Below are 27,544 nucleotides of genomic sequence, written 5' to 3'. Positions count from 1 at the left end.
TGAGGGGCATTTTAGTCTGGAGGAAGAGCAGAGGCAAGGGAGCTCCACTTCTACAGACAGCCTTCATTTATGGACACAAATCATAAAGCACCCTTTGCCTTCCACAGAACGATGGGCTTGTAACCTTCACTGACCGAATGAAAGGAAGCAACAGCACCTACCTGGTAGAAAGAGCGCAAAGTGAGCCGACAGCCACCGCGTAGTTTGCACCTTCCCATTTCACATACTTAAAAGCATTGGGCAAAGGGCTGTTTGGATCTAGCAGGTAGTAAGGCATCATGAGGGTGAGAGCAGCTGACACGCCAAAGTATGCAACAAAGCAAATCAGAAGCGAGGCCACAATTCCTATCGGAATTGCCTTCTGGGGGTTTTTTACTTCCTCGCCTGCAAAATACCCACAAACACAGAACCTGTTATTGCAAAAAAAAAGTTAGTAAGTCTATTCCCTCCTAGGAAGGGAAAGTGCCAATCTTCCTGGCCAGCGATGCCGTGGAAGAAATCTTAATCCCACTTGCGTCACCAGATCAAAGCTTGCCATCCAATTACTGCTAATTAAAGAAATGTTACGTACTTGCCAAAAGGTAAATTTACTCTTTCAAGTTTTTAACACTTCAATGAATCAGTTTATATTTATATAAGATATTTCTCCCACCTTCACCTTTTTTTAATCCTATTAAGATTTAGGACAGAAAGCAAAATTGGAATTTTTTTTTGCAACATTAAACTTGGGAACAGGATGGTATATATATTCCCGCTAAATAAATTAAGATTCTTAACTACCACACATGTTCAGCAGGAAGAACCACATAAAGATTACTTGTCACATAACGAATTAATGTATAGCTAATTGTTTGTAGTTACATTGTTAGTAACTATGACATTCCATGTGCCATGTCGGCCTCCCACCTTTGGGGTGGGGGGGTTCTCCCCACCATTGCACTTGGTTAATTTATTTCATTATTGTTTTGTATATTGATTTTAGCATTGTTGTTTTCCTGTTTTTATTGATTTTAAACTGTTCACCGCCCAGAGCCCCTGAGGATGCGGAGTATATAAATTGAAATATAAATAAATAAAAATAAAATTCAAGAAGGTTACCCTAAATGTGAGTTTGGTTCAAACACAAAGTTACCTAAAAAATACATAATTCAGTATAATGGAATTTAACTCCTTTACTTTTTAAAAAAAGTAATTAGCATTTCTTTCCTTTCAAGTTTATCAACAAGAAGAGCTAGAAGCTTTTAAAAAAATGGAATCTGTGACCCTTGCAATTCTGTCAGAGACTACAGTCATTAAAACAAAGTGTTTCAAAGTACATGGACGGCAGATGTCTATCCCAACATAGACTCCCAAATCATATAATGATCAGTTTGGAAGTTTTGATTCCATTACATGTTTAATCAACTAGAACATCTAGAAGAATTCTGAGGAACTGCTCTTTCACTCATTTCTGTCATTCAAGTTACCAGTGAAGATGCGAGAACGGAAGTTCTCACACGAAATTGCGCCAGGAAAACACTGTCGTTCCAGGAGCTCGGCACAATGTTCTGTAGCCGGTAAGCAGTGTGAAAATGGCCCTTAACAGCCACTGCCAGTCAGCACAGAAAATACTGACCTTGCTAGACCAATGGTCTGATCAGTTAGAAGCTAGCTTCATCATCTTTCTCATCTGGTAACAGGGGAAAAGGTTTGGTCTAGTCTTCTCATTGACACATTAACGTTCAACAAGCAGCTTTTTCTGGGTAGAGATTCTACCACCTAGCTAAGCAATTGAAACATGCTACCACCTTCAGGTGCTCTTTATTATGCAATTCTGCTTAGTCATTACTTTCACTCAACAGTTCTAGCTACTACTTTCACTCTCACCTGCAGCCACAAGGATAATGGTTGAGAATTTTCTTTTAGTCCCCATTCCCCAATCTTATGGGTTAGTACTATCCTGAACAAATAAGGCCCTAATGTAGACAGAATTCACAGTGAAGAACTGGGCTCACTCATCATGAACACTGTGACCTTACCTGTGGTGGCAATGCAGTCAAATCCTACAAATGCATAAAAGCACGTAGCTGCCCCTGACAGAACTCCAGAGAAACCATAGGGCATAAACCCACCAGCACCATGCGAGATATCGTCCTGGGTGACGCTAAAGACAGCAAAGAGACCAGAGGATATTATGTTAGAAAGACTCGCCTGTCTAAAGGATATCCTTGCAACGGCACCTGGTTGACAGAGTGAAATCCTGTTCTGTAATCTTTCTCAGGCCGGCTTTTATCTCACCAGGTTATTGTGATTTTATCTCTCTATCTCTCTCTCTCTCTCTCTCTCTCTCTCTCATGCAACAGTATAGTATAGTAATAGTATACAGTATAGAATTCGCTACTAATTTAAGTGCCACAATGTTCCTTCAAAGAATTCTGGGAATTGTAGTTTTGTCAGGCACACGAAAGCTTATGCTACAACATGTGTAACAGTTATATATTTACCTAGCACTGGTTTTTATTGTTGTAACCTACACTGGATCACAGTTATCTGAGGAAAATGTGGCATTATAACTATTTTAAATGAACAAAATTCCCAGAGTTTCCTTGAGTGTGGGAAAGCCTATTAAACATTTCTGAAGTCTGTGCTATAGATCTACCCAAAGGTGTGGGACTGTACATCGGACATGCAAATTTGAGGTTACCACAAAGCTCAGTATATTAACGCTTTAATACTCTCCGTACATAGGAAATCCCACTGAAATCTCTGGGTCTTATTTTTAAGTAAGCATTGATAGAATATGGCTTACGTCCTTGATTCTTTGGTTACTTTCTGAAAATTTTTAAGTATCTACAAAACTGTCAGATTTATTCAGGAACGGACTGGATATTCAAAAGGGATTTTTGAAGCCCTTTTGATCCTCCACTATTAAATCTTGCATTACTGCGTAAATCAGAGGGAAAGTATCTGACAGCTTCTCTAACAGTTCTGGCCAAAGTACGCAGTGCTAAAACAGCCCAAATTAACAGCCCAATCCTAAACAGACTTGCAACCTTCTAAGACCACTGAAATCCATGGGCTTAGAAAGGTATAACTCTTCAGATTGTTCAGTGACAGCTGCACGTAACAATAGGCCAAATATCAAGAGAACATTTGTGTGCTGCTTCAGATGTCCTTAGCTCTCAGACCATTTGTGTCTGTATGGAGCAAATGTGTTGTCAGGATTTTTAGCCTGGCAATACCTGCAAAACCAGACCCAAAGTAAATCATACACAGTTGCCAACACATTGTGTTCCAAGTATACTCAAAGTTTATTATTTTGATTGCATATTCAACAGAAAAGTATCTTGGCTCCAAATTGCACAGCAAACAGGCTGGATTGCAGAGCTCATGCTGAACAATTCTCTGATAACCTCCCCAATCTTCTTTTCTTTAACAAATATAGATAATTACCCAAACTGTCGGAGAGGAACAATACAAAAAAAAAGGTAAAGAAATGAATTAGAGCAACAATGGGCAAAACTATGAAATGCCCTGCACTAGCAAATCTTTAGATGAGAAGCTATTTTTATTTTCATCATACTCCTCTGGAAGTTAGAAAGGTAAGAAAGAGACATGTTATGGCAGCCACAGGGATGTTGCTTTCAATCACATGGTGGAAAGCTTTATCACGTAGCTGTGAAAAGAAGCAGCTTTATACCATTTATTATACCAGGCAGCTTTATCCATTTATCTAACATATTTTTGTACCACTCTTCCAGCAAGAATCCCGGAGCAGCATGTAGATTTCTACCCTCCTCCCTTTTCTCATCACAACCATCTAGTAAGGAATGAATCAACCTGGGAGAGAGACAGTGAATGGCCCACAGTCACCCAGTGAGCTTCATGGTTAAATGGGAATATGAACCTCAGTACTAGTCTGGTTCTCTAACCACTGCACTATCCCATCCCCCAGATTTGCAGTAGTGTATCCAAAAATCACTCAAGGGTGAGAGGTAGCTCATCCTCCCAAAACAACCTCCATGTTGAGCAATTTCAAGTGGCCTTCATGTGTTTGGAACCATGTAAACCAAGCTGGAGAGTGCTCCACCATATGCTGGTATGTAACCTCTGTGCATTTCTTCTGAAAAAGGTTTACATCACATCTGTTGCTGTTAAAAGGCATAACTTTCTTCAAGTGTCATCAGCATGTTAAACCGACTTAACCATAACTGAGAGGCAGAAATCCAGTAGCTAATCCAAAAATTCACTTATGCTGGGGTGGGGCATGCTCGCCCCATATTCGCTAAAGCAAATAAGATCCTTCTATGGCTGTGTATTGTTAGAAGAGAAGGGTAAGTGGGTCAAGAAAAGGAGTGACCAACAAAGGAAGGAGGTGTGTCCATGCCTGAGCTCAGGGGCCAGCTCTTGGCAGTCAAATTCCAGTGAAACTGAGCTCCTGGAAAAGTAATGCAGTAGCCAGTGTTCTGAGCCAAGAGAGACACAAAGGTCCCTCTGTATTACCTAGCAGGATTGTGAAAATCCCTCTCAGTGTAGCTGAGGAGGTAAGAGAGGATTCTTCTGTGACTGGAAATACAGGGCAGACTTAGCAATGATACTATGAAGATTTCCCCCCCTTGGCATGCAAGTCTTTCTCAAGTAAGAAGGCAGTGGTGGTAGCCAGTTTTGACCAAGTCTGATGTCATATTATTGTGTCATCTGTCTGCTGTTTATGGAGTCGGCAGACTGAGCAAAACATTCAGGATAAACATTATCTCTGGCAACTTAAGCTCGTTTGCTGGGATCCTATACCTCCACTCCATGCAGGCTTCTGTCTGCGCACTGCAGCAGCCATTGCCTGCAGCTGAGCTCAATTCCTCTTGTGCTTATAAACTTTGGGCTCATTGACAAACACAGGAATTACACAAACAGAATTGCCTAGTGTGAGAGGAAGTGAGCTCTGCAGCAGATTACCTTCACAGTGCCTGGAGAGAAGTATCTGAGAAGTAAAGGTACAGGATCCAGCCATTGTGTCTTGTTTTACTTTAATTGTAAACTGAACAGGGCTCTGAAGGCTGCTTACAGGATGTGGGCCATGATTATGGCCAAAAATCACAGTACCTTTGGAAGCAAACGAGGATATTGGCTGGGCTTCAGCTGGACGGAGTTAAAATAGAGGTGCTGTTTGCGTAGATTGTGTGTATGTGGCTGCCCAATACCCACAGGAGTGGTGGTTTCAAAAATTACACCATCACAACAACTGGGGTATCCACTTGCTCTCCCGCCAAAGGTGTCAGTACAAAGATCACACCTCGGCATGCACACGGCAACAGCTTGTATCCTCACAGAGTGGGGTGTGGGGTATCTCATGAACCCCCACTCCCTGTCTAAACTTGTTCTACTAAATGGCACCAAATCAAGCAAAAATGAATTACTGAGATGGAACTTACACGATGTGCATCAACTCAAATAAACCCCACAACGTCCATATATTTAGATGAAATAAAAACTGGCACATACTTGTATTCATGCGAGGCGTTGGTTACATTATTCACGCTGTCACCTGGGAGTTGCCAGTTTTTTATTGATCCCTTCACAAATCCCGACACCATGACAAAGCCCAAGACAAGAACGTTGATGCAAGTGAACACTTTGTTAACCACTGCAGATTCTTTCACTCCAAATGTTAAAAGTCCTTTAAAAAATTGATTGGATAATTAGACATTTTGCACACTATCAACAATGAAAAATCAAGGTGTTTTATTTCTCTGGAAAAAGGTGTATTGACCACTTCACCGGTTCAACAACAGCACTGCTTTTTTTTTTTTAAGTTTGGCCAGCACATCAAGTTACCAACAAGTCTGGTTCAGTAACATAATATGATCACGGCTTAGTTGCAGAGCAACTAAGAGATTCCGTGATGCCCTTTAATAGAGCTTAGTACCAGATTTAATTCCTGGCATCTCCAGTTAAAACAACAAGTTGTAGGTGATACGAAAGACCTCTCTCCGAGATCCTGGACAGCCCCTGCAAGTCAGAGGAGACAATACTGATCTTGATAGGCCAGCGGTCTGGCTCCGTATAAGGCCGTTTTATGTGTTCATGTGTCTCAAGACTTACTACGAGGTGTAGTGACAAAGTATTCATGCACACATTAATTTGTGCAACGTGAGTCGTGAGCTGCTTCTTTGCTGTTATAGCTACCTGCTCACAAGCTTGGCAGGCCCAAGACATGGGTGCTTTCAAAAGTGGATACCATTGCAGAACAAGGAGCTGCCATTCAGGTGGCGGGGGGACAAATCACCTAAAAATCACACCTCTGCCGTCTGTATCCTCAGAAAAACTCGCAAAAAGTTAATTGAACCAGGATATGGCAAAGCTGCAACTGTGATATATCTGTGAACCATTCATAAGACCAGTTCAACAAATGCCAAAATACACTGAGAAGGGGCAGTTCGCATAAACTTTGCATTTTTATAAGAATGGCCCTTGGTTTCAAGTAAACACACTGCTGGTTTTAATTTCAGCATAAATTACATGCAACTAGGGAGTTGGAAGGATTTTTTGTTTTGTTTTAGAATTCTGCACTCATACATACATATTTTAATGTTTTGACTCTTCTAAAATAACAGCCATCCAACAGGGCAGTTGCAATTCTGTCTTCTTTTTCCACAATCTCCTGGCGGGGACATTATATGAACTGGCAGCTTATGAAGATAAGAGCTACAAACCCAATTTCTTCTGCAGTGTCCAGAGCTTTTCAGATTCCATCTCCCAAACATCATATATTTCATGTATAGTATAAGTCAGTATTGCACCCAGGATACACTTCTTATCGAATCAATTTCAAACAGGAGGTGGCCACAGCAGCATTAACTCTGCAGTCGCTCAACAGGTCAACCTGACACTTGCAACAACAAAAAAGCTTTAAAAACAAAGCCAAAATAAATGAGGGTGGTTCCCTCCTCCTGCAAAAGCAAACAACAGGACTGCAGAGGAACAAGTTAGTAGCCACTTCCAAAAATAGATCGCTTTCTTACCTGTTAAAATTAAGATTATGAAAACAGAAAAGATGTCCGGGTATTTTGCCAGCACTCCAGGAGCGTCCATAGACATGTGCTTATGAAAGAAGGTCTCGAGATGCTTGCCTATAAGTTCATCAAATGTTGCGCTCCATGCCCTGGCCACACTTGATGTTCCTGTTAGAGAACAAAAAAAAATAAGAAACTGCTGGAAGAAGATGGAGGATGAAGGGGAAGGAGGTCTTTAGGTGCACTGAAACAGGACACCTGCAAAATACATACAGAGATTGAGCCAATCGCTGCAGATTCCTGTAAATCCAAATGGCAAACCAGGGCATGGCTAGTTCAATACAGAGATTGCTGCCAATCCTTCCTACTCTCTTACACAAACACGCACATTATGTGTGTACTTTCTTTTCTTGTAGGTGCTACTTTCTGTGCTTCCAGTTCAGAGCTGAACTATAATTCAATGAATGCAGGGAAGTTGCTGCCCTAAAGTACTCTGAGTGATGCTGATGGAAGCTGGGCGACTGATCTTGACACTGAGAACTGGTTAGCCCCAATGTTCTTGCTCGTTATCAGACATGGCAACAGGTTCAGTGAGAGAGACTTCTAGAAGTGCTGTAGAATGTATTCCCCTCTCCCATCCATTCTGTCTTCTGTCCAGAATCCAAATGTAACATTGTTTTCTATTCCTTGACTGCCATTCTTTGACAAACACTCTCCATCAATCTGCCAGATTCACAACACGGGGCTGAAGAAAGCAGCTGCGTTTTCTTTCTAGCCACGTACTTCTTTCTACCAATGTACGGAGCGATCCTATCCAAAGTTAACCTAATCTTAAATCAATACATAGAACTGCACTGCAAATGGGCCAGAAGAAAATCTCCCATTATACTCATTAGCCCCAACACTTCATACCACTGGCCACCAACTTTTCATATATGAAAGGGTGAATAGGTATAGCAACTTATTTTTGAGAGCTCGAAGAAATGGGGGAACCAATAACTGGCATTTCAGCAACAGAGTTAAGAAGTTGGTGCATCTGGGGCCCATACCGCAATAGTGGAAACAGGGAAGCCGCAAGCAAGACAGCAGATAAAGTAGTTACTTCCCATATGGGTTCCTAGGTAGGTACCAGAGCAACCACTTGTAGTTGTAACAAAGAAGCCATTTCTTGATAGATTAACATTGCAATCTTATCCAAGATTATTCCAATCTAAACCTATTAAAAGCAGTTAGTTACTCTGCATAGAACTGCACTGAAAGTCATATATAAATCCAATTTGATTCGCCTTACTTGCCATGAGTGTAAGAGTAGGCTAACACATACATCTCTATTGTATAAAAGCCAGAATCCAAAGAAATGTAGATTTCAACATCATCATCAACCATCCTCATCTGTCTTGTCTTTTCTTGTTCACCAAATGTAAATGAACCATGCTTGCCAACCATTTACCCTTCACTTAGTTTAATAGTCCTTTGAAGCATTAAGCCCCATCAGCTAGACTTTTTGATCTTATGAGGAACTCAGGTGGAAAATCCTTTGTATTGACATATTAAGTGCATTCCAGCAAAGAATATATTGCTGCTGCCTATTTAACAGCGGGAGTCTTATTAACACTAGCTGATCCTAAATTTGGATTTTATATCAGCTTAGCCCTTCAGGCAGTTTTCTGAACAGGGCCCCAAAAGCTAACTCTCCGTCAGTCCTTTTCAAAAAGGAAGCTTCTTCTCCTTTGCCAGGCCTCTCCCACTGAATCACTGCCCACTTAGCATCTGAAGATGTACCATGCACAAAAAATGTATTACCAGGGCTTTTTTTCAGCGGGAACGCGGTGGAGCATTGTTCCGGCACCTCTTGAAAATGGTCATATGGCCGGTGGCCCCACCCCCTGATCTCCAGACAGGGGGGAGTTTAGATTGCCCTCCGCGCCAGCGCAGCACAGAGGGCAATCTAAACTCCCCCCTGTCTGGAGATCAGGGGGCGGGGCTACCGGCCATGTGACCATTTTCGCCAAGGGCGATTTAAACTTTTAAAAACTCCCCCCTTGTTCCAGCTGACCCAAAGTGATATCGTGAGGTCCTGAGTTCCACTACCTCTTTTCCCAGAAAAAAAGCCCTGTGTATTACATAAGTGTGATTGGTACATGAAATTAAGAAGACCCTCTCTTTTTTGATAGCATACCTGAGGGGGGGGGAATCTAGTTTTTGCGCTTAAGTAAATACTGTAAGCATACTTTCAGCTGGTGACTGGCATCAACATAATCCTCTGTATAAAATACTGTTGTTCCCACACGCACAGCCTTGTTCTCTGAGGATTTATCTTTCTATCAGTAACACTTCCTTTGCTGTTTAAATGATCTAGATTAGTGGGGCACAGAAGTAGTCTAAGTGAGACACAAGATTTTCAGAACAGTAAGAATTTGCTCTCCTTCTGTCCTTTCAAGTATGATGTACCAACTCTCGCAGACCCTGCCTGCCACAGAACTTATCTGACCTTATGGCATACTAGTAATAATCTTGGACACTTGGTATTTCTCCTAATTGCCTGTTCCCGAGTGTCATTGATGTGCTGTTTCCTTCCAACCATTCCTGCCACTATGCTTATGCATTTTTTAATGTTCTTAAATGCCTGTAAACATATAAATGTCCTGTAGGAAAATATGAGCATTTAGTTTCTACCATGATTGGGCCCAAATTCTTTGATGGTAATTGATGGGACATAAGATATAAAAGATTGAGAACTGCTGATTTAGACCACTATCCCAAAACCCACCCATGTGTCTAGATGCTCTGTATTTGACTGATGTAAGAAGAATGATTTTAAAGGAACCTGGGAGGATTCCTGTACTCTAGGAGACTGAGGGGTAACAACCTTGCTCAAGAACAAGTCTCTACACGTAGCTGCAACGAAGAAGAGAAACAATATGCTTACGCATAGCAAATTCACCACCAGCACTGTGATCCAGAGGAACAGATTAAAATTAGATCTTTTAAGACCTTGTGTAAAAACGCTTTCCAGTGAATAAACCTCATGACACCACACTATCTACCTGACAGATCAGTATGGGTAGCCATGTTAGTCTGCCTGTAGCAGTAGAAAAGAGCAAGTAGGGTAGGGTATGAGCTTATGTGAGTCACAGCTCACTTCTTCAGATGTGAAGAAGTGAGTTGTGTCTCACGAAAGCTCATACACTACCACAAATTTTGTTAGTCTTATAGGTGCTACCTGACAAGTGTTCCCATATTTTATTGGAGTCTCCGTCTGTTTTGACTGAATCGTATTTCGTATTTTATAATCTGCCTTGAATCCCAGTGAGAAAAATCAGGCTATGAATGAAGATGACAATGAAATAACAGTGGGGGGACCCAATCATGTCGCAAAGGCGATGGAATAGTTAATTCTCAGCTGTACTATATGGAGAACAGAGAATAGCTTTGCATTTCTTTCAGGCTGGTAAAACAGGTTGAGGGTTTCAGAAAACAACTGTTTTAGAGCTGGAAAGAAGATGAGCCAGAAAAGCAGGCTGACAGAGGATACAAAACGAGACTGACCACTTCCCCCCCCCCCATCTCGAACTGGCTCTACCTCATCCCTGTTGTTTCCCAGTTTTCTGATTTCAGGCCATGGTTCAGTCAGGAACAGCAATCCGTCCCATAGAATTCACAAGCCTGCCACAACAAGAATGAACCAGCATGGCCATAAAAGCCTTTTTTCCCCATTAGCCCAGAGGGGGGCATAGAATTGTCACCCTAAGTTTTAAAATGACATTTAAAATGACATGTAAGTGCAGCAACCACCAGCCTGATGTTTTATATATCTCAAAATATAAATGAACATGTGAGTGCCTTGGGCTAAATTAAAAAAATTACTCTAGCATTCAATCTCTTGAATTAACTTGTTGCACACCTTGGCATAGGTGAACTATCCTTCAGCATTCCAAATTCAGATCTTAAGCAGCCTCATTCTTTGAGAAAGTGACCAACAGAGAGGGGAGGGGGCAGAATTCCACTGCTTGTAGGGAGTCATTCTCTGATCAGCAAGAGCTGTGTTTAAAACATGTATAAATGCCTACAAAGCAAGGAAATTCCTAAAAATGATGTGTATGAACACCAAGGGGATGAAAATAAATAGTGAGCTTTTGAAGTTAAACATACATCCCTCCACGCCCTTCCAACAGCAACTCTTTTTCATGAACAAATTCCCTCCATAAATAAAGTCATGCTGTGCTTCACCAAGTCCTACAAAAATAAACCAACAACAATCAGCTTTATTTCTCTTCCTCCCCACAGCCCCTTCACTTTTTTTCACATGATCTAAATACTTAGGCCACATTATAAAAACTGCCCACGGCAGAACTGTAGTACACATAGTTCAAATACCAACACAAAGATGAATACGGTTCAGTTGCATTCCAGTCACTGAAGAGGGGAAAAAACCCTACTTTAAGCAGATTTTAGATGTGGTTGCTATATAATGATGCAGAATTCCCTAAAGGTGTTCCCGTAGGTGATGCAATATTAAGTTCAACATGCTAAATTAAGCGTGCTATCTAGGGAACCAAAAAAAAAATTGATATGAACCAAAATTACATTCAGTCTCCTACAGGGACATTAATTTAACGCAAGGAAAGCTCAATTTCTGATACTTAACAGAATTCAGTAACTTACATAATCTGTGCAATTATTTAGTCTAATAAATCAACCAAGCCATATTAGAATCAATCTACACATTCAAAATAATTATGTGGTGCTGTTCTATGGGGAGTATGCCACTTCAGACTGTAAATGGGAGCTCACATGTTTAAATACTCCTCTGTGGGAAAAGATCCTGCCAACTAAAGAGGACAGCACAAGGAACTTCTAAGGAGTTCCCACCCCCCATAAAAGGTTTTATTTAGGCACGGGGGAGAGGGGGATAAAGTATGTGAATACAGGTCACATCATAGTTAACTATGTGATACCATGGAGAGCAAATACCACATGAAACTGACACTGGGGAAGCCAACACAAGAGAGGTTACATGTATACTCTCCTTTCCTGTACTGCATCCCCACGCTGCTCCCTCTACCTAACAGGTGCTTTCATGCATTACAAAAGGGATATCCAATCATCTAGTCTAACTAAACTCGCAGAAAAGGAAAACACCAGGGCTTTCTCTCCAGTATGCCAGTTTTCTACATGCAGGCAATTTTTATATGGAGAACACTGTAACCAGCAATAACCAATCTGCAGTCTGAAGTGCTACACATATGTGCATGCACATGCTTTAATACATATGTCTCCTACATGAAAAATACATAGCCTGCCAACTCCTAACAGTGCCAGTCTCCTCTTTTCTGGATTCAGTCTTCTCCTGCCCTCAAACAGGTGACTGGTGGATAAAGACAGTCTTGCTGATTGCCCTGCACAAGTGAACCCAATACAGGAAGGCAGTCCATAGTGCAAACTAGGAAGGAGGCCCATAGTACAAATTGGATTAAGGACCATTCCGCTAACAGCTACACTTATTCCTAGTGCAAGGACTTTTCTGATGCAAGAATTCTTGCATTATAAGCCATTTCCACATGCTGTTAAAGAGACGGGCTACTTACTGAACACTGGCATTTTTTCCAACAGATTCCAGACGCCTCCGATTTCAAAGTGGAAACAGGCAGTTTGGCTTCTGTTTCTTCAGTGTCTTTTCTGAGAATGGGATTTCCCACTCTTTCCTGAGCCAGGTAAAAGACGCTGAAGAAACGGAAGCTGCCTGCTTCTGCTCTGAAATCAGAGGCGTCTGGAACCTGTGAAAAAAACCGTCAGCATTCTGTAAGTAGCCCGTCTCTTTAACAGCATGTGGAAACGGCCATAGTAAGGTTCCTTGTGCTGGAGAATAAAAACTGCTAGTAGCAGAACAGATCCTTGGGATCTAGGCCCACAGCTTGAGGAAGCTACCTTCAGCTCTTAAAGCTTTTCTACACGAACATGAATCAGAAACTTGGGCCACCTTCTGGCATAGTTCGGTACCCTTAATCCTATTGATTTCATGGGTCTAAGCATGCTCAATGTCATACAGGAATGCGGTCTCTTTGTTTTAGTAACAGCATGATCTAGAACTAAGCAAGTATTATCACACTATCCAAGTCCGATAACTGTTCCTTCTTATCCAAATATATTCTCCGTTTCCTATGTCAACATAGTAACTTGTGCAATGGGCTTTGAACTTTCAACAAAAGGAAATTGCCGTTAAAGAATAAAGTATTACACAAATGTTCCACAAATGGAAATGTGCCATTTGGATTAAATGGAGCAATGACCCAAAATACCCACCGATGACATAGGAAAGAATTAGATTCCATCCAGTGATGAATGCCCACAGCTCGCCCACAGTTACATAGCTATACAAATAAGCTGATCCAGTCTTCGGAACTCGAGCACCAAATTCACCATAGCAAAGTCCAGCCAGGACAGAGGCCAGAGCAGCAATCAAGAAGGAGATCACAATGGCAGGCCCTGCATATTCTCGGGCCACTGCCCCAGCAAGTACATAAACTCCTGCCCCAAGTGTGCTGCCCACACCAAGCGCAACCAAGTCAAATGTGTTGAGGCATCGTGAGAGACGGCTATCTTCTCTTGTGCAGTCCACGACTTTCCGACGGAACAACTGCTGTCCAATACCAACAAGACCTTTGCAACCCATCGTCTCAACGAAACCTAGAATAGAAAGAAATGTACAAATGAATCAATGGCGCTTGGAGTTACCAGCAGCAAATGCAAAAATAGCTTTGGTTAGTTGTTTGGTTTTTTTAAAAATACTTCCCCATTAAATTTAAAGCAGCTGTTCCCAATTGTCACAATGAATCAGTGATGTATACAGAATTTGTTCACAAGTAAGAGTTCACAAGTCAGAATCCACCTAGTAAGATGCACAGTGTTAACCTCAGTGTGGCTAGAGTACCCCTCCCCATGTATGTATATATAAAAGAAGAGATACAGACAGACAACAGGATAACACGTCATTTGTTAATCCTTAACAAAGGCTTCTTTGAAATTTAATACACATGGTCAGATAAGCATCCTAAATTAGTTGGTTATCAAATTAAGGAATTTCCTTTCAACTGCCAAACTCTTTAAGAAAGATGCTTTTGACAACTGTTGTTTGTTGACACAGTTCTGCTACATGTGTGACAATGAACACAATGTCCAACTTTTTAGCTTCTGTTCCAACAGCAATTGAGAGAAAACGTGACCTTCAACAGAGATAAATGCTTTGGTTTGATGTAGAATCTTCAGCCAAGGATCTAAAAGAGAAGGGCCACCAACCTTCCTGCAAGTTCCCAATGATAAGGAGGGAGTAGGTGAGACTAGTGGACTGGAAGGCAGCCAACATTTTTTTTTACCATCAAGTCACAGCCAACTTATGGTGACCCCAGAGGGTTTTCAAGGCAAGAGATGTTCAGAGAGGGTTAGCCATTGCCTGCATCTGTGTAGCAAGTCTAGTCTCCCATCCAAGTACTAACCAGGGCTGACCCTGCTTAGCTTCCAAGATCTGATGAGATTGGGCTAACCTGGGCTATCCTAATCAGGGTAACCCACATTAATAAAAAGAAAAAGAGGGCCACGCCAACACAGATTCCAGGAAGAGAAGAAAAACAAAGGTGCAGTGGGAAATATTTAATATAAGATTGTAGATCCCCACATGTTTTACATACTGCTTTGTCAGATGATTAAAAACAAAATACAAGAATAAAATAATATCAAGAATCTTAAAAATGCGAAGAATTTTATGAAACAAATCCTTGTAACAGTGGAACATGCAGAGACTGCTACCTTACAGCTTGGTTACTCTGTTGATCTTTCTTAGGAAATCTTTACTTGGCAACTTTTTGTATGTTCAATTTAACATATCCTACAACATGTGTATAAACAGTTTTATCTTAGTTATTTCAGGCCTGTCTTATGAAGAAAAAATTCAGTTTGTTATAACTGCACAAAACAGAAAAATTGTATGGCTCCTACAAAGAAGGGGGGTTTGCATGCTCAGTGCTTAGATTTGTTTTATAAAATGTTTTGTATAAATGTTTTTAATTCTTGGTATTATTTTATTTATGTATTTTGTTTTTCATCAGATCCCCTGATGAAGCAGTATATGAAATATAGGGATCTACTATCATATATTAAATATTTCCCCACAACACATTTGTTTTTCTTCTATTCTCAGCCAACATTAATACCAATTTTTAAAAAAGGAACTGGGGGCATCTCGAAATTATAGATCTGCCAGTCTACCATCTCTTCATGTAAATTTGTACAAAGCATTATTAAAATAAAAATAATTAAACATAGAAAAGAATAACCTTTGTTGAAGAATCAGCTTTATTTCTGAAAATCTCATTAATCTGTCAAAAATCTTTGTAAAACAATTGGTATCTTGAATTTCCCAGGAGTCTACCAATAATCACATGGAGCCTCCATCAACCTATAGATCTTATGTTATGCAGGTCTAAATTAAAACAAGTTCAGTAAGATTAACATGCAACTACCGCAATCTATAAAAAAATAACAATTGCATGTATCTCATTAAACTCTTTGAGGGCCAGGGACCCAATGGATAAAGAAGCTTTTATTCTTTTCACCTGATAGAAACTTATTTTCCGAAGAGGCCAAATTATCTTCAACTTCTTTGGATGTAGAAAACCCAGATCCAGATAAACACACAAACACACCTTCTAGTCAAGAAGATTAACAAGTGGCCTTTGGCAATTCATTTATTAAAGAAATTAGCTCTCTCAAACACCTGCTACCTCAACAGCTGGCCAAGTCTCCTTAAGGAACCTTACCTGCCTTGAATGTACAAGGGCAGGGTCCTTGGGACTGGAGCCTTTGTGGAGTGCCACATGGGGAGCCCCTTTTGACCAGACACAGCCATGGGCTGCCAGTTGCACATCCCCTTTCTACAACGTAGCAGATCTTAAATTCAACAAGAGAACACCGCAGCAGTATGAAATGGCTACACAGATACTCTACAACAGTTGTGGGGTTCAGGTCTGTTCTGTCCTCCCAAAAATAGCATTACAAATCCGGTGTAGGTCTCCAGACCTTCAGAAACAATACTGCTTTTATATATCAGCTCATTTTTTGTGTGTGTTCCTGGAAAAATGCCCTTGAGATATAAAATTTCCAGAAATTTTGAAGCCATGGAGGTCATGGGGGAAGTTCTGTCCTACCATGGGTATTTGGGGATGTATGCAATATTTTATTTCATATCAAACATAAATGTATTTAACAAGAACAACATAAAATGCATAATGTATAACTTAGCATATGACACTGTATTTTATGGAATCTAAAATGATAAATGTTTTCGGTTTTTATAAGCAAAACTGCAAACTAAAGAGTGAGCTGCAAAAGCTACGCTGCTGACCTTAGCATACGTATCTTGGTTTTTTTAGCCATCTGAGATGAAAGAAAAATAAAAGGGAAAAAATCTTTAAATATATGCTGCATTCAAGTTCCTGTTCATATCTACATCTTACACAGGAATTATCATTAATTATACAGATGATCTTACATAAAATTTTGAGTAAAACACTGTCTGTAAAAGCATTTCATTCATTCCAAAGGAGAAAATATTTCTCAGGAGGCTCCCCCACACATGTTCCTCAAAATTCCATGTTTTTGTTTTAAAAACATGGAAAAGGTCCTCCACCCAAAATTTATTTTTTCTTTCCTGGGGTTTCTAGTCTGCTAGGCACTTTCCTTTTATCAGCAATGATACCTTATCAGACAGGACAAAGGAGGAGACAGAAAATAAATGGGAAGAGAGCACAGAAGAAGCGCTTAAATTGCCAGGGCATATAGGAGAGCTTTTTGAATTGTGAGTGGCACCATCCCTTTGAAATTCTTTACCACAGTCTCTTCCCTGTGCAGATTATATTGGCAGCTTCAGACATTTATTCACTGAAGCCACTGCTGGCCATTGCTGATTTTTGCTTTTAATCGTGTGCCAGCTGACCAAAGTTGTTACTGGATTCCCTTTGCTGTTCTTAAAATTGATGTTTCACAGACTGTTTTATTGGATTTCACTTTTTAAGTTTTCTGTGATGCTTTGAGTGTTCCAACTCACAAGTATGAAAAGCAATTCAAAACATAAACAAATAAGATCTGTGCACTTTACTGTTTGCTTAAATGCATATTAACACCCTGTGCCCCCCTATAAACACCGCACTGTTTCAACATTTCTCACCAATATCCTTGAATACTTGCACAATATAGAAAGTGAAGAGAGATTCAATTGTTTCATTACAACCCTCTGAATGTATTTTGACTCTGCCTCACTCCACTCAGAAGGTACAGCATTCTTTTTTCTCTCCTCTTATTAAGTCTACCATTTTCAACTATCCTATCCATATTCATCTCCAAAGACCTCCCACCTTCGCAGAGCTTGTAAGAAACCACTCACATTGCATCAGCACTTGGAACAGAAGGCCTCTTTCCTTCTGTGCTGGCAGACAAGACTTTTTTAAAGTACTACCTTGCATTTTAACAGTACACTAGTAAGCTTGAGGATTTAACAGCTTGTAGTTAAAAAGCATTTCCATGACAATGTCACCCACTCACCTACCCTACCAATCACTAATAAACTTCAGTAATTTTCTTTCAGGTTTCAGAATGGTTGTTGAGTACCTTAAGGTGCCACACGTTTTAAGAATCTGATGTCTGCAACACACCTGCCACCTGATACTGAAAAAAACACAATGAACCTTACATACTTGCTGAATAGCTAGCCATCTTTCCATAAAATGGTGGAGGGGAGGGAAAAGCCCTCCATCAATTCCATAATTAAATTCACCAGATATTTAGTAGCCTCATTTCAAAGAACATTATAGATCAGGGTCCCCAATCTTTTGGAATTCTGACACAGGGTGGTGGGCACAAGCACAAAATGGCTGCTGTAGGAGGCGGAGTCAATCACAAAATGTCAGGGAGTGAGGTTATGTATAACTCTAATAGGAATTCTTCAACTTTTCAGGCCTAAGCTTTGTTTAACAGGATGCCTTTTAAAATGAACATATCAGTTTTTTGCATATACAGAGCTTACCTCCAGTGGCATAGTGAAGATCCTTGTGCTGTGGTGCACAGAAATCCACAGAAATCAATGGCCAATTAGAAGCCCTGCTAGGAAAAAGCCCTATCTGGCCCCACCCACTTTCTAAAAATAGGCTTCAGGGATGTCAGCGAGCCCGAATTATAGATGAAGAAATGATATCTAAATGATATGTACTATTTTCTATACAAAAATGGATTACACGTTTTTGAAATGCTGAGTTCAGAAAGTTATTTATGAATATAAATACAGTTATACATATAATACAGTCAGTGGTTTGGGATACTACCAACAATATCAGCTGGTGGAAGGCTCAGGACTATGATTTCTCAGTTTCCCACCACCATTGCAGCCTAAAATACCCTGGAGCAGAATGGGGGGGCATCTCAATGGGGATAAAGGTGGAAAATAAATGAAATAAATAATAAATCCCTGAACCATTCTTCACATTACTCAGCAACAAACCCAGGCTAGTCATCAGGCTTAACACGCAACCAGTCCTAGGTCTCTAATTTTCCCACTTGTTTATAAATACCCATTCACACTTCACATTTTTGGGTGTAAAGTGTGAAAGAAGAAAACCAATGCAAATGCACGACCTTCAGCCAATATATTCTGAAGCTGGCAGAACTTCTTATTTTATAACCTACAGAAACATTACAAGGAACCGCATTAATTTGGGAAACCTAAGCAAGAACCCACAGCTAAGACTGGCTGTGTAACTCCCATGTCATCCTTTTACAGACTACGATCTTTAGATTATACCATCATAACAAAATGTACTTCCAACAGGGCCCCTGTCACATCCAGTCTAGAGCAGATGATGGTTAGCTAAATAAGCCCAAACGGTGCAGCTGAATAAGGCTGTTGTCTCTAAAGCAAAGAAGGCACTTTCATTTTCCTTGTGGGCTGCCATTTAAAAAGAGACCCAATCTGTGAGGCTGATTCAGAAAACTCAGTGGGAGTGGAAAGAATTTCGACTCAAAATGGAATGTTCAGAAATTCTTGCAACTAGCCTCTCCTACAGTTGACTGTGCCGATACAAATGGGCGAGCACTGGCAAAAAGAACATCAAAAGACACATCTCCACAACTCTACCAGTTTTCATATTCTTCCTTCAGACTTTGGAGGTGCAAGTTGTTGTTGTTGTTGTTTTTAAAGTTAAGTGAAGTTTGATTTCTAAATCATTAAGGTACACAGCACTCTGACAGCGTTTTACCATAAATCACAGCAAAAGATATGTTGCCTGTCCCATGGAATTTATAATACATATCAGATGTTGAGGGAGGCAACTGATGCCATGAAGGAGGATATACATTTGGAGATATATACTGAAAAAGGAAGGAGACTTCCTCCAATTAAAGAGCCACTTAAGTTGTAGGAAGACATTGAACTTTGCTCAGAGGGGAACTACAAGTGGTGGGTTCCCTGGTTTTTAAACCTGTGTCTGCTGACTCCATTTTTAATTGATTTGTAGTTTTTTAACACAGAGCCATGAAGCCTCCCTCCAGAACAGGCGCACAGCAGGGCAGCCCTAGTTGCACAGGCTTGCTTTCCTCCTGCTCTTCTCCTGGTTGGCAAGCCGGCCGCTGTCTCCCTACCATTAACTACACCCACCAAAAGTGTTCAAGTTAAGAGACTGCCTGGCTGTTCACTGTGCCTGGCAGCGTCACTTGACAATCCTCACTTTATACAAAAATGAACAGATTTTGTATTATGAACTGCCTTGCATTGCTTTCTTTTGAAAAGCTGGCTTGAAATCTTCCTCAGGAATAGTGCTGCGATTCATGAGCACGTAACTATCCTGGAAGGGGGGGGGGGATTGTGAAAATGCTTAAATGAAAGCACAGATTCTGCCCATCTTAGAGACCCATCTTACAGGGTCCTGTAAACGCTGATAGAGATGGATTCAGGGACCATCCCAAACTGGAAGGAGATGGGAGGGGAGAGGAACTAGACTCCTCCAGGTCCTTGAGCCTGCTGAAGCCCAGAGCACCTGCCCTGCCCTCCCTCTCGCTGGCCCTTTTGCAACGAAGTGCCCGCTGAAGCGGAGTCCAAGCCTTCCCCTCTCTGCACGTGGATTCCACTAGGCTGGGCAAGGGGAGGTAGAGCAAGCAGCATTTGTTCGCCTTATGATCAGAGAGGCATGCAGAGGGGCAGCCGAGTCACCGTCTTCCTCCTGCATCTTCATCTTCCTCAAGCTGGCCAGTCAGCAAGCCCACGTGACTAAGGCTGCCTGCTGCACACCTATTCTGGAGGGGGTCTCATACCTTTCTGTTAAAAAACTAAAAATCAATTAAAAATGGAGTCAACAGGCACAGATTTAAAACCCAGATTTAAAACAGCTGTGGTTCAACAGAAACCTTTCAAAAACAAAATCCAATGGGAGGCTGCTGAATTGGAATTCATATGCAAATTTGACTCTGTCAAGCTGGGACTGAATAGAGACTATGAATGGTTATCACATTATCACAGGTAACAGATTCCCTTTACAGAGGTGTGGTCTGGGGGAGCCCAGTGACGCCTGGTGTGGGCTTTCGGGGATCACAGTTTTCTTTGTCAGATGCAGCTGGCAGGGAGAGCTGTGGTCATCGAAGGCTTATACTACATAGGAATTGGATACTTTCACTGCTACAAATGAATACGGCAAACTGACTGCACACCAAAAGGAGATGTTTACATTTCCAAGCAAAGGAATGTTTTGACTGCCTCCACGCTAATTGCATTCTGTCTCCTTGTGATATATGTCCCCTTCTTTCTCCCCTCTCTCCCCTCCTCTTCTGTATTTGACCAGTTAGGATCATGCATCTGATGAAGAGAACTTGATTCTCGAAAGCTTATGCTACAATAAAATTGGTTAGTCTTAAAGGTGCTACTGGACTCTTTTTGATTTTGCTACTACAGACTAACATGGCTAACTCCTCTGGATACTGCAACTTTGTTTCTTAAAGGCTACGATTAGACATGTAGAAAGTTCTAGATAAAGTTAAAACCAGTACCACAAATCAATATGTATTGTAGGGTCCCCAGGTGCCTGCCAGTAGCAGGCAAACTCCCGGAGATTTGCCCCTCATGGGGATTTGCAAACTCCCGGGGATTTGCAGGCACCTCAGGAGTGCATGCTGTGCGCATGCTCCCAACCAGCATGGCGATGTCACTTCCAGATATGATGTTATGCCACCTGGGCCAAATTGACCCCATGTGGACTGCAGAAGCACTTGCGTGGGCAGCGAGGTGACGTCACTTCCGGAAGTGACGTCATCAGGCTGGCTCCAGGGCACGCATGCAAAAAAGAAGACCTCGTGCAGCGCACAAGGTAAGTGCCAGGGACTCCACCCTCCCAACAGAAGGTGAGGGGGTACCTGGCAACCCTAATGTATTGCAGCAATACAGCGATACCTAAAAGGTGCTGTAACTGAAGCCTAGTTCTTGCTGCAGTAGCAAACTTTTGTCATTTGGGCTATACTACTGCAGACAGAGTTTAAAGTTTTACTGGCCAGAGTTTAGAGTTTTAATAGATGTCCAGGCAGGATGAAATATCAGGTCATGTTGCTATAGCCCCATGGAAACCAATAATGCAAGTTCCACAAGTATCTCTAAAGTTACAAGTTGACTCAACTGACAGGGTTTTACTGGACAATGAGATTACAGAAGCCTATGCAACAGTTAATGGGAGGAGGGAGTGGAGTTTTTATTGGCAGGATTCAGCCTGGCTAATAATCCTTTGGAGAAGAGGCTACACAAGCAAAGGAATGGTTTTAAAGACGCTTACAAAATTCTCTTTAGAAGATGGTGGACTAGACAACTCACACTAACACTCCTACCAGAACCAAAAGATTTCTGATCATCCACATCCTTCCTGGCTAGAGATATGCATCAAATGCAGGAGTTAACTCCATATTTTTTCCTTAGCTTTTCTTGCACTAACTGGATATTAATGGGTCACCTGCACATGCTCTCTGGCATATCCACAGAGACAGAAAGTATAGACATCACTGAGCAGAACCAAAGACTGATACTAAACACTGAAAATGGTGTATTTACATTTTTCTGCGTTTTGCCAATTTCACAACCACTGAGAATGACAAGCAAACAGACATGATATATTTCAGCAGTATGGCTTATTATGATTTAATAGGATCTAGTTCGCTGCTTTAATTTGCAGACTTTAGACTAGTAACTGGCTATGTAACAAAGGAAAAAACCTTTGTAGGATTAAAAACTTGCAAGATAATTAAACTAATGAGCACTTTCCTTCTGCAGATTGTCACTCTGAATGATAATGATCTGGCTAGAAAGCAAATCTCAACACAAAGAAACAGTGTTATCCCTCATGTAATGTTTCCTGTAACTGTTGACATTTAAAAGAAATTCCCAAACAGAATTAAAGAGTTTCTAGGGGAGAGGGGGAAATCACCCGGAAAAAAATCACATGTTCTACCTTTTATTCTGTTGCTGGTGCCCTCATATACTGTCTTTAAAAACTGCAGCAATCAAAGAATCAGCAACTCAGGTTACAGAGAACTCTACATCTGAGCTTTACCTTGCAGAACTTCTTGATAGGGGATGGCTTGGGAAGGAGTCCTGTACAGTCAAACTTGGGAAGAAAGTCCTTTGTTTGCCCTCTCCTCATTGGAGAACAAAGTTAATGGAGGGCAACAGCATCACTCTTCATGGCTTGAGTTGAGTTGTGTCAGTTTGGGCCTAGGATAGCAACTGAGCTTCAACCTAAATTGTATGTGGACAAGTTTAAAACACCTTCTGGTCTGCTTTCAACAAACATGTTCAACCCTCGGACTTTCAAAATCCAGATCCATGAAAGTCAAATAAAGAGCTAAAAGAATGAGATAGCGTACAAGTTACAGCTTTTCCAAAGTGATAGACCCAGATGGGTAGCTGTGTTAGTCTATCTGTAGCAGTGGAAAAGAGCAAGAGTCCAGTAACACCTTTAAGACTAACAAAATAGTGGTAGGGTATGAGCTTTTGTGAGCCACAGCTCATTTCTTCAGATTTTGTTAGTCTTACAGGTGCTACTGGACTCTTGCTCTTTTCCACTTTTCCAAAGTGTTAGAGAAAGATCTCAAAGAGTAAACTTGGACATAGCATGGCTACCCAGCATGATAACACTTGATTATTTGTAAGAGTGCATAAAGTATACTACACATGTACAAAGATGTATAAATATACAAACCAGCTGGCAAGCTCACATGCATAATAAAAACAGACCAAGGTAAAGGTAAAGGTAGTCCGTTGTGAAAGCACCGAGTCATTACTGACCCATGAGGGAACGTTGACCAAAGGTAACTTGAAGTTAATAGAAAATGTTACACTTACTAGACAAGTCTAAAAAGCTTGTCTAGTAAGGTTATTACAAGGCTAGAATAAAATACATTAAGGGTAACATTTAGAAGTAATATACCTACACATAACCTCGTTTCTTTTTTATTATTTTTACTTATAGATTAAATATGTACCATAAGGGAACGTGAAAAAATATTTTATACAATACAACTGAAATTACGTCTCTTATTCCAATGATACAAAGGGTAGTTAATTTAAAGCTGAACACCCGCTAAGACAGTTTCTTTTAAGAGGGACTGTGGCTTAGTGGTACAGTATCTGCAGATGGTCCCAAGATCAGTTTCCGATATCTCCAGCTAAAAGGATCAAGCATTAGATGACGTGGAAGATCTCTACCTGAGACCCTGGAGAGCTACTCCCTGCCAAAGTAAACAATACTGGCCTTACCGATCTTGACAGACCAAATGATCTGATTCAGTATAAAGCAGCTTCGTGTGCAGGACAAAAATATCTCATCTTAGGGGTGCGCATTAAAAAAAATTGGCATTATTCAGATTTGAGTATTCGGAATACTATATATATTCAATATTCCTAATATTTGGGTCTTAAAATATCAATATAGCATTCAGATTGTGGTTTTATCTGGAATTCCAAATATTTTTGACTCGATTATTCCCCACGGGGAAATCCTTCTGAGGGGTCACGGAGGCCATTTTTCAAACAAACACCAAAATTGCGGGGAACCTAGCCCTGCTTGTCCATGAAAAAAAAGGTTTTAAGTGAATTGGACCAAAGGGTACAATTTTACAGGCCCCTGAACAAGCTGCCCCTAGCAACTCTCCATTGTTTCCTATAGGGAGAAAAAACCTAAGGTTTTCTCCAAGACACAGGAAGCCTTAGCCAAACACACAACAGCAACCAATGATTGAAAAAAAACCCAATGCAAACATTTTTATCATCCAATACACTTCCTCATATTTAGCCAGATCACATAAAACCATACTGTCTTCCCTTTTCTGTTTCATTAAGAAGCTCCAAATTTGCAAATACTGAAATCAGTGGGTGATTTTCTCTAACTCTTGTCATTAAGTCATTACAGGACAGAATGTTATTAACTAGCAGATCTTCATAAAATATATTCCTATATTCCCCACACACACGTACCCCAATTTAACTGATGCCAGAACCACCATATATTCTTCAATATCAGGACTAGGTTAGACTTTATTTGCCATCTGAGGTTGGTCATTTGCCATGCTTCAGTTTGATGCATCTTCCAATTTAAGTCTTGTGAGAAAGCAAGCATCACTCACATTTGCTATTATTCTTCCTTCAGTTCTACCACACTGCTTTTGGATATAAAAGCAGTCATTCTATCCTTGCAGCAATATATACTTACATCTGCCTCCATTAAAAGTCATATGCGTAGTAGCTATTATGTCTACAAAAAGAATACTTCAACAGAGCCAAGTCTTCCCTTAAAGGGGAGTTTGTTTTGTGTTTGCTTTGAAAACATGACATTCTATGAATTTGTTGCTACCAACCCTGCTACACAGAGGATACCATGTTTATTGTCAAATACTTATATGCAAAACTTTAAACTTCATCTCACGATTTACACAGTGAACACCGTCTTCAAAGATATGGACTTTTTTCTAATTTTTGTTATTTGGGGAATTCTATGACGTAGGCAACAAATACATTGGGATTACTCCTCAGAATCTCAGACTCATCATCATCTTCCATGCACGCCTCGCCCCACCCCACGTTCACATTAGGGTGGTACGCCAGTCAGCTAATCAGTCAGCTATTGACCAAACAGGAGACTTCGCAAAAGGCAGGGCTCAGAGTGGCAAGTGGCACAGAGGAGCAGGGAGTCTTGCGTCTGTGGTTCTCAAAAGCTTATGCTACAATAAAGTTGGCTAGTCTTAAAGTGCTACTGAAATCTTTACTATTTTCCAGAAACAGGTTTCCCAAGTAGCACAAATCTCCCTGCTATTTGTTGCAATCCTCAAAACCCCTTTAAATTCTTGATGGACTACTCAACTGACCAGAAGTTTTGACAATTCATATACCAACGTTAAGCTCCACTAGCCTTCCCAACAACTCTAACTGTTGTACCTACAATATGGAGTGCTAATCAGAGCTAACTTTGAAACTATGGTTATGAACATGTTCCAAGTTTTAGTTTACAGTTACCCATGGCTAGAGTTTGAAAGTCAAACTCCAAGCAACAGCAACCAGAAGCCCATCCAGGGGCTGCTGGCACCATTTTAGAAGCGTTTGTGGTTCTTTTCAAATTGCCACAAGGATCTGAAGCACGTGTGCAACTACCCTTGGAGCTCCCCCCTCCCCTGTGCCTTTTCAGGTGCCAAAACAGCCCCCATTGTTGTTTCAGCACCTGAAATGCTGCGGGAGAGATCTCCCTAGATCAGGGCCTTGCAACAATTTTAACAGAACTACAAATGCTTCTAAAATGAACCGAGGCCTCTGTCATTATTGTTTGGCTCTATGTCAGCACAGACAGAACACTAATACTGAAAGGGGGAAAGGAGAGGCAAAAGGTATGCAAGCAACATGAAGCACTCCCAGTCTCTTAACAATGACCAAGTCAACAGCAAGCTCATGAAGATTTTCCCTCCTCCTTCTTTCAAGGGCAACTATTTCTGTCTAGGCACAGACAGACATCTTCTACTCATGGTTACTTTTGCTCTTGGTGGGTTGAATGCTTCCTTTTTGGTTCAGCCACAGGAAATTTTCAGCATGCTTACTCCCTTCTGAAGTCAGCAATGTCGCTTTCAGGAAGGGACGCAGTGATCTTGGTGGAAAACATGACCCAAATGTCTGCTATGAAAGACTTCGAAAACTATTGGATTTAATTCATAAAAGCAACTCTCTATGAAATGGGTAAGAAATTGCATGTGCACTGAGCTGTGGCTCTGCATTTGGCACACAAGCATACTATGACAGCTGTTCCTATGTCTCTTTTGCTTCCAATGCTAAAGAAGTAGCAACATTTTTTGGCAGAAAGTACATGCATACATTTGAATTTATTTATATCCCACTTTTCTTCCTGGTTGGGACTCAAAAACAGCTTAGAACAACATTCTCTGCTCCTTCATTTTCTCACAATTACAACCACCACTACCATGTGAGGGAGGTCAGGCTGAGAGTATGCAATGGGCCCACGGTCACCCAGTGAGCTTCCATGGGCATTCAAACCTAGGTTTCCCAGGCTCCTCATCTAACCCTCTATATACTATGCCATAACACTTCATGATCAGCCTCCATAACAGAGCTATGGAAGCTAAATGCCTGGCACTCTCCATCTCATAATGCTAAAGAGCTACTACAACATTATCAACAAAGGAAAACAAGAGATGCCCTTAGAGCAGGGTTGTCCAAAAGGTAGCTGCATATCACACATTCCCTAAAACCTCCAGGAAAGGACTGCAAAAACATCTGCTCTAGGCTTTTTTTAAAAAAATAGCTATTATTTCACAGGATTTTACTTTGTGCTGCTTAGCTGACAGCTTCATGTGAAGGGAGGGGGGAGTAAGAATATTTTTTATTACCCAGAAGTTACTTCATTCAATAAAAAGTCAGCAACCCCCATCCTAGGATCTATGACAGGGTCTTCAACCTGTTAAGCCCTTGGGCAGTTATGCAATTTTAAAAAAGGGTACTAGGTAACACCAAAAAAATGGCTGCCATGGGAGGCGGGACCAATCACAAAATGGCTGCTATGGACAGCAACCTCAAAATGTTGGGAGATTCTATGCTAAGCATCATGCTATGATGGGGCAGCATTTTTAAATGAGCACTCCCTGCAGAAACAGAAGTAATGGCTTCTGGCATCTTCTGAAACACCTCTTGCTTCAGTGAAGTAGAAGAAAACCAAAACTGGTTCTCTTGCTTTGCGGATGATGTGTTTTGGGAAAGAAGCAAGTGAGGGCTAGGAAACATACCAATGGGGACTTTTTGTTTACTAAATATACAAATCAAATATGTCAAATAGAATCACAAATCAAGTAAATACGCCAAACGGAATAATAAATCAAGTAAATATGCCAAGTAGTATCACAATCCATTTAGGGCACTGAAATGTTTTCCAATTCAGGTTTTCCAGAAATTGCCTAAAACAGAACTGTAGACCCAATAATTACCACACTTG

General features: G+C 40.9%; 1 protein-coding gene across 1 annotated transcript in view; it reads right to left on the bottom strand.

Annotated features, from left to right (window-relative positions):
- Positions 1–27,544, bottom strand: part of SLC7A1 (solute carrier family 7 member 1) — a 59,848-nt gene that overhangs the window by 24,460 nt on the left and 7,844 nt on the right. Inside the window, exons 2-6 of the mRNA XM_054973357.1 lie at positions 13,293–13,676; positions 6,999–7,157; positions 5,479–5,653; positions 2,019–2,143; positions 162–384 (exon numbers count right to left, since the gene is read on the bottom strand). Coding sequence (XP_054829332.1) covers positions 162–384; positions 2,019–2,143; positions 5,479–5,653; positions 6,999–7,157; positions 13,293–13,662 — 1,052 coding nt within the window. The 5' untranslated portion in view covers positions 13,663–13,676. The remainder of the gene's footprint in view (positions 1–161; positions 385–2,018; positions 2,144–5,478; positions 5,654–6,998; positions 7,158–13,292; positions 13,677–27,544) is intronic.

Source organism: Eublepharis macularius, chromosome 3 (assembly GCF_028583425.1).
Source record: "Eublepharis macularius isolate TG4126 chromosome 3, MPM_Emac_v1.0, whole genome shotgun sequence".
In the NCBI taxonomy this organism is placed as follows: domain Eukaryota; kingdom Metazoa; phylum Chordata; class Lepidosauria; order Squamata; family Eublepharidae; genus Eublepharis; species Eublepharis macularius.
This window is presented reverse-complemented; position numbering and strand designations above follow the sequence as displayed.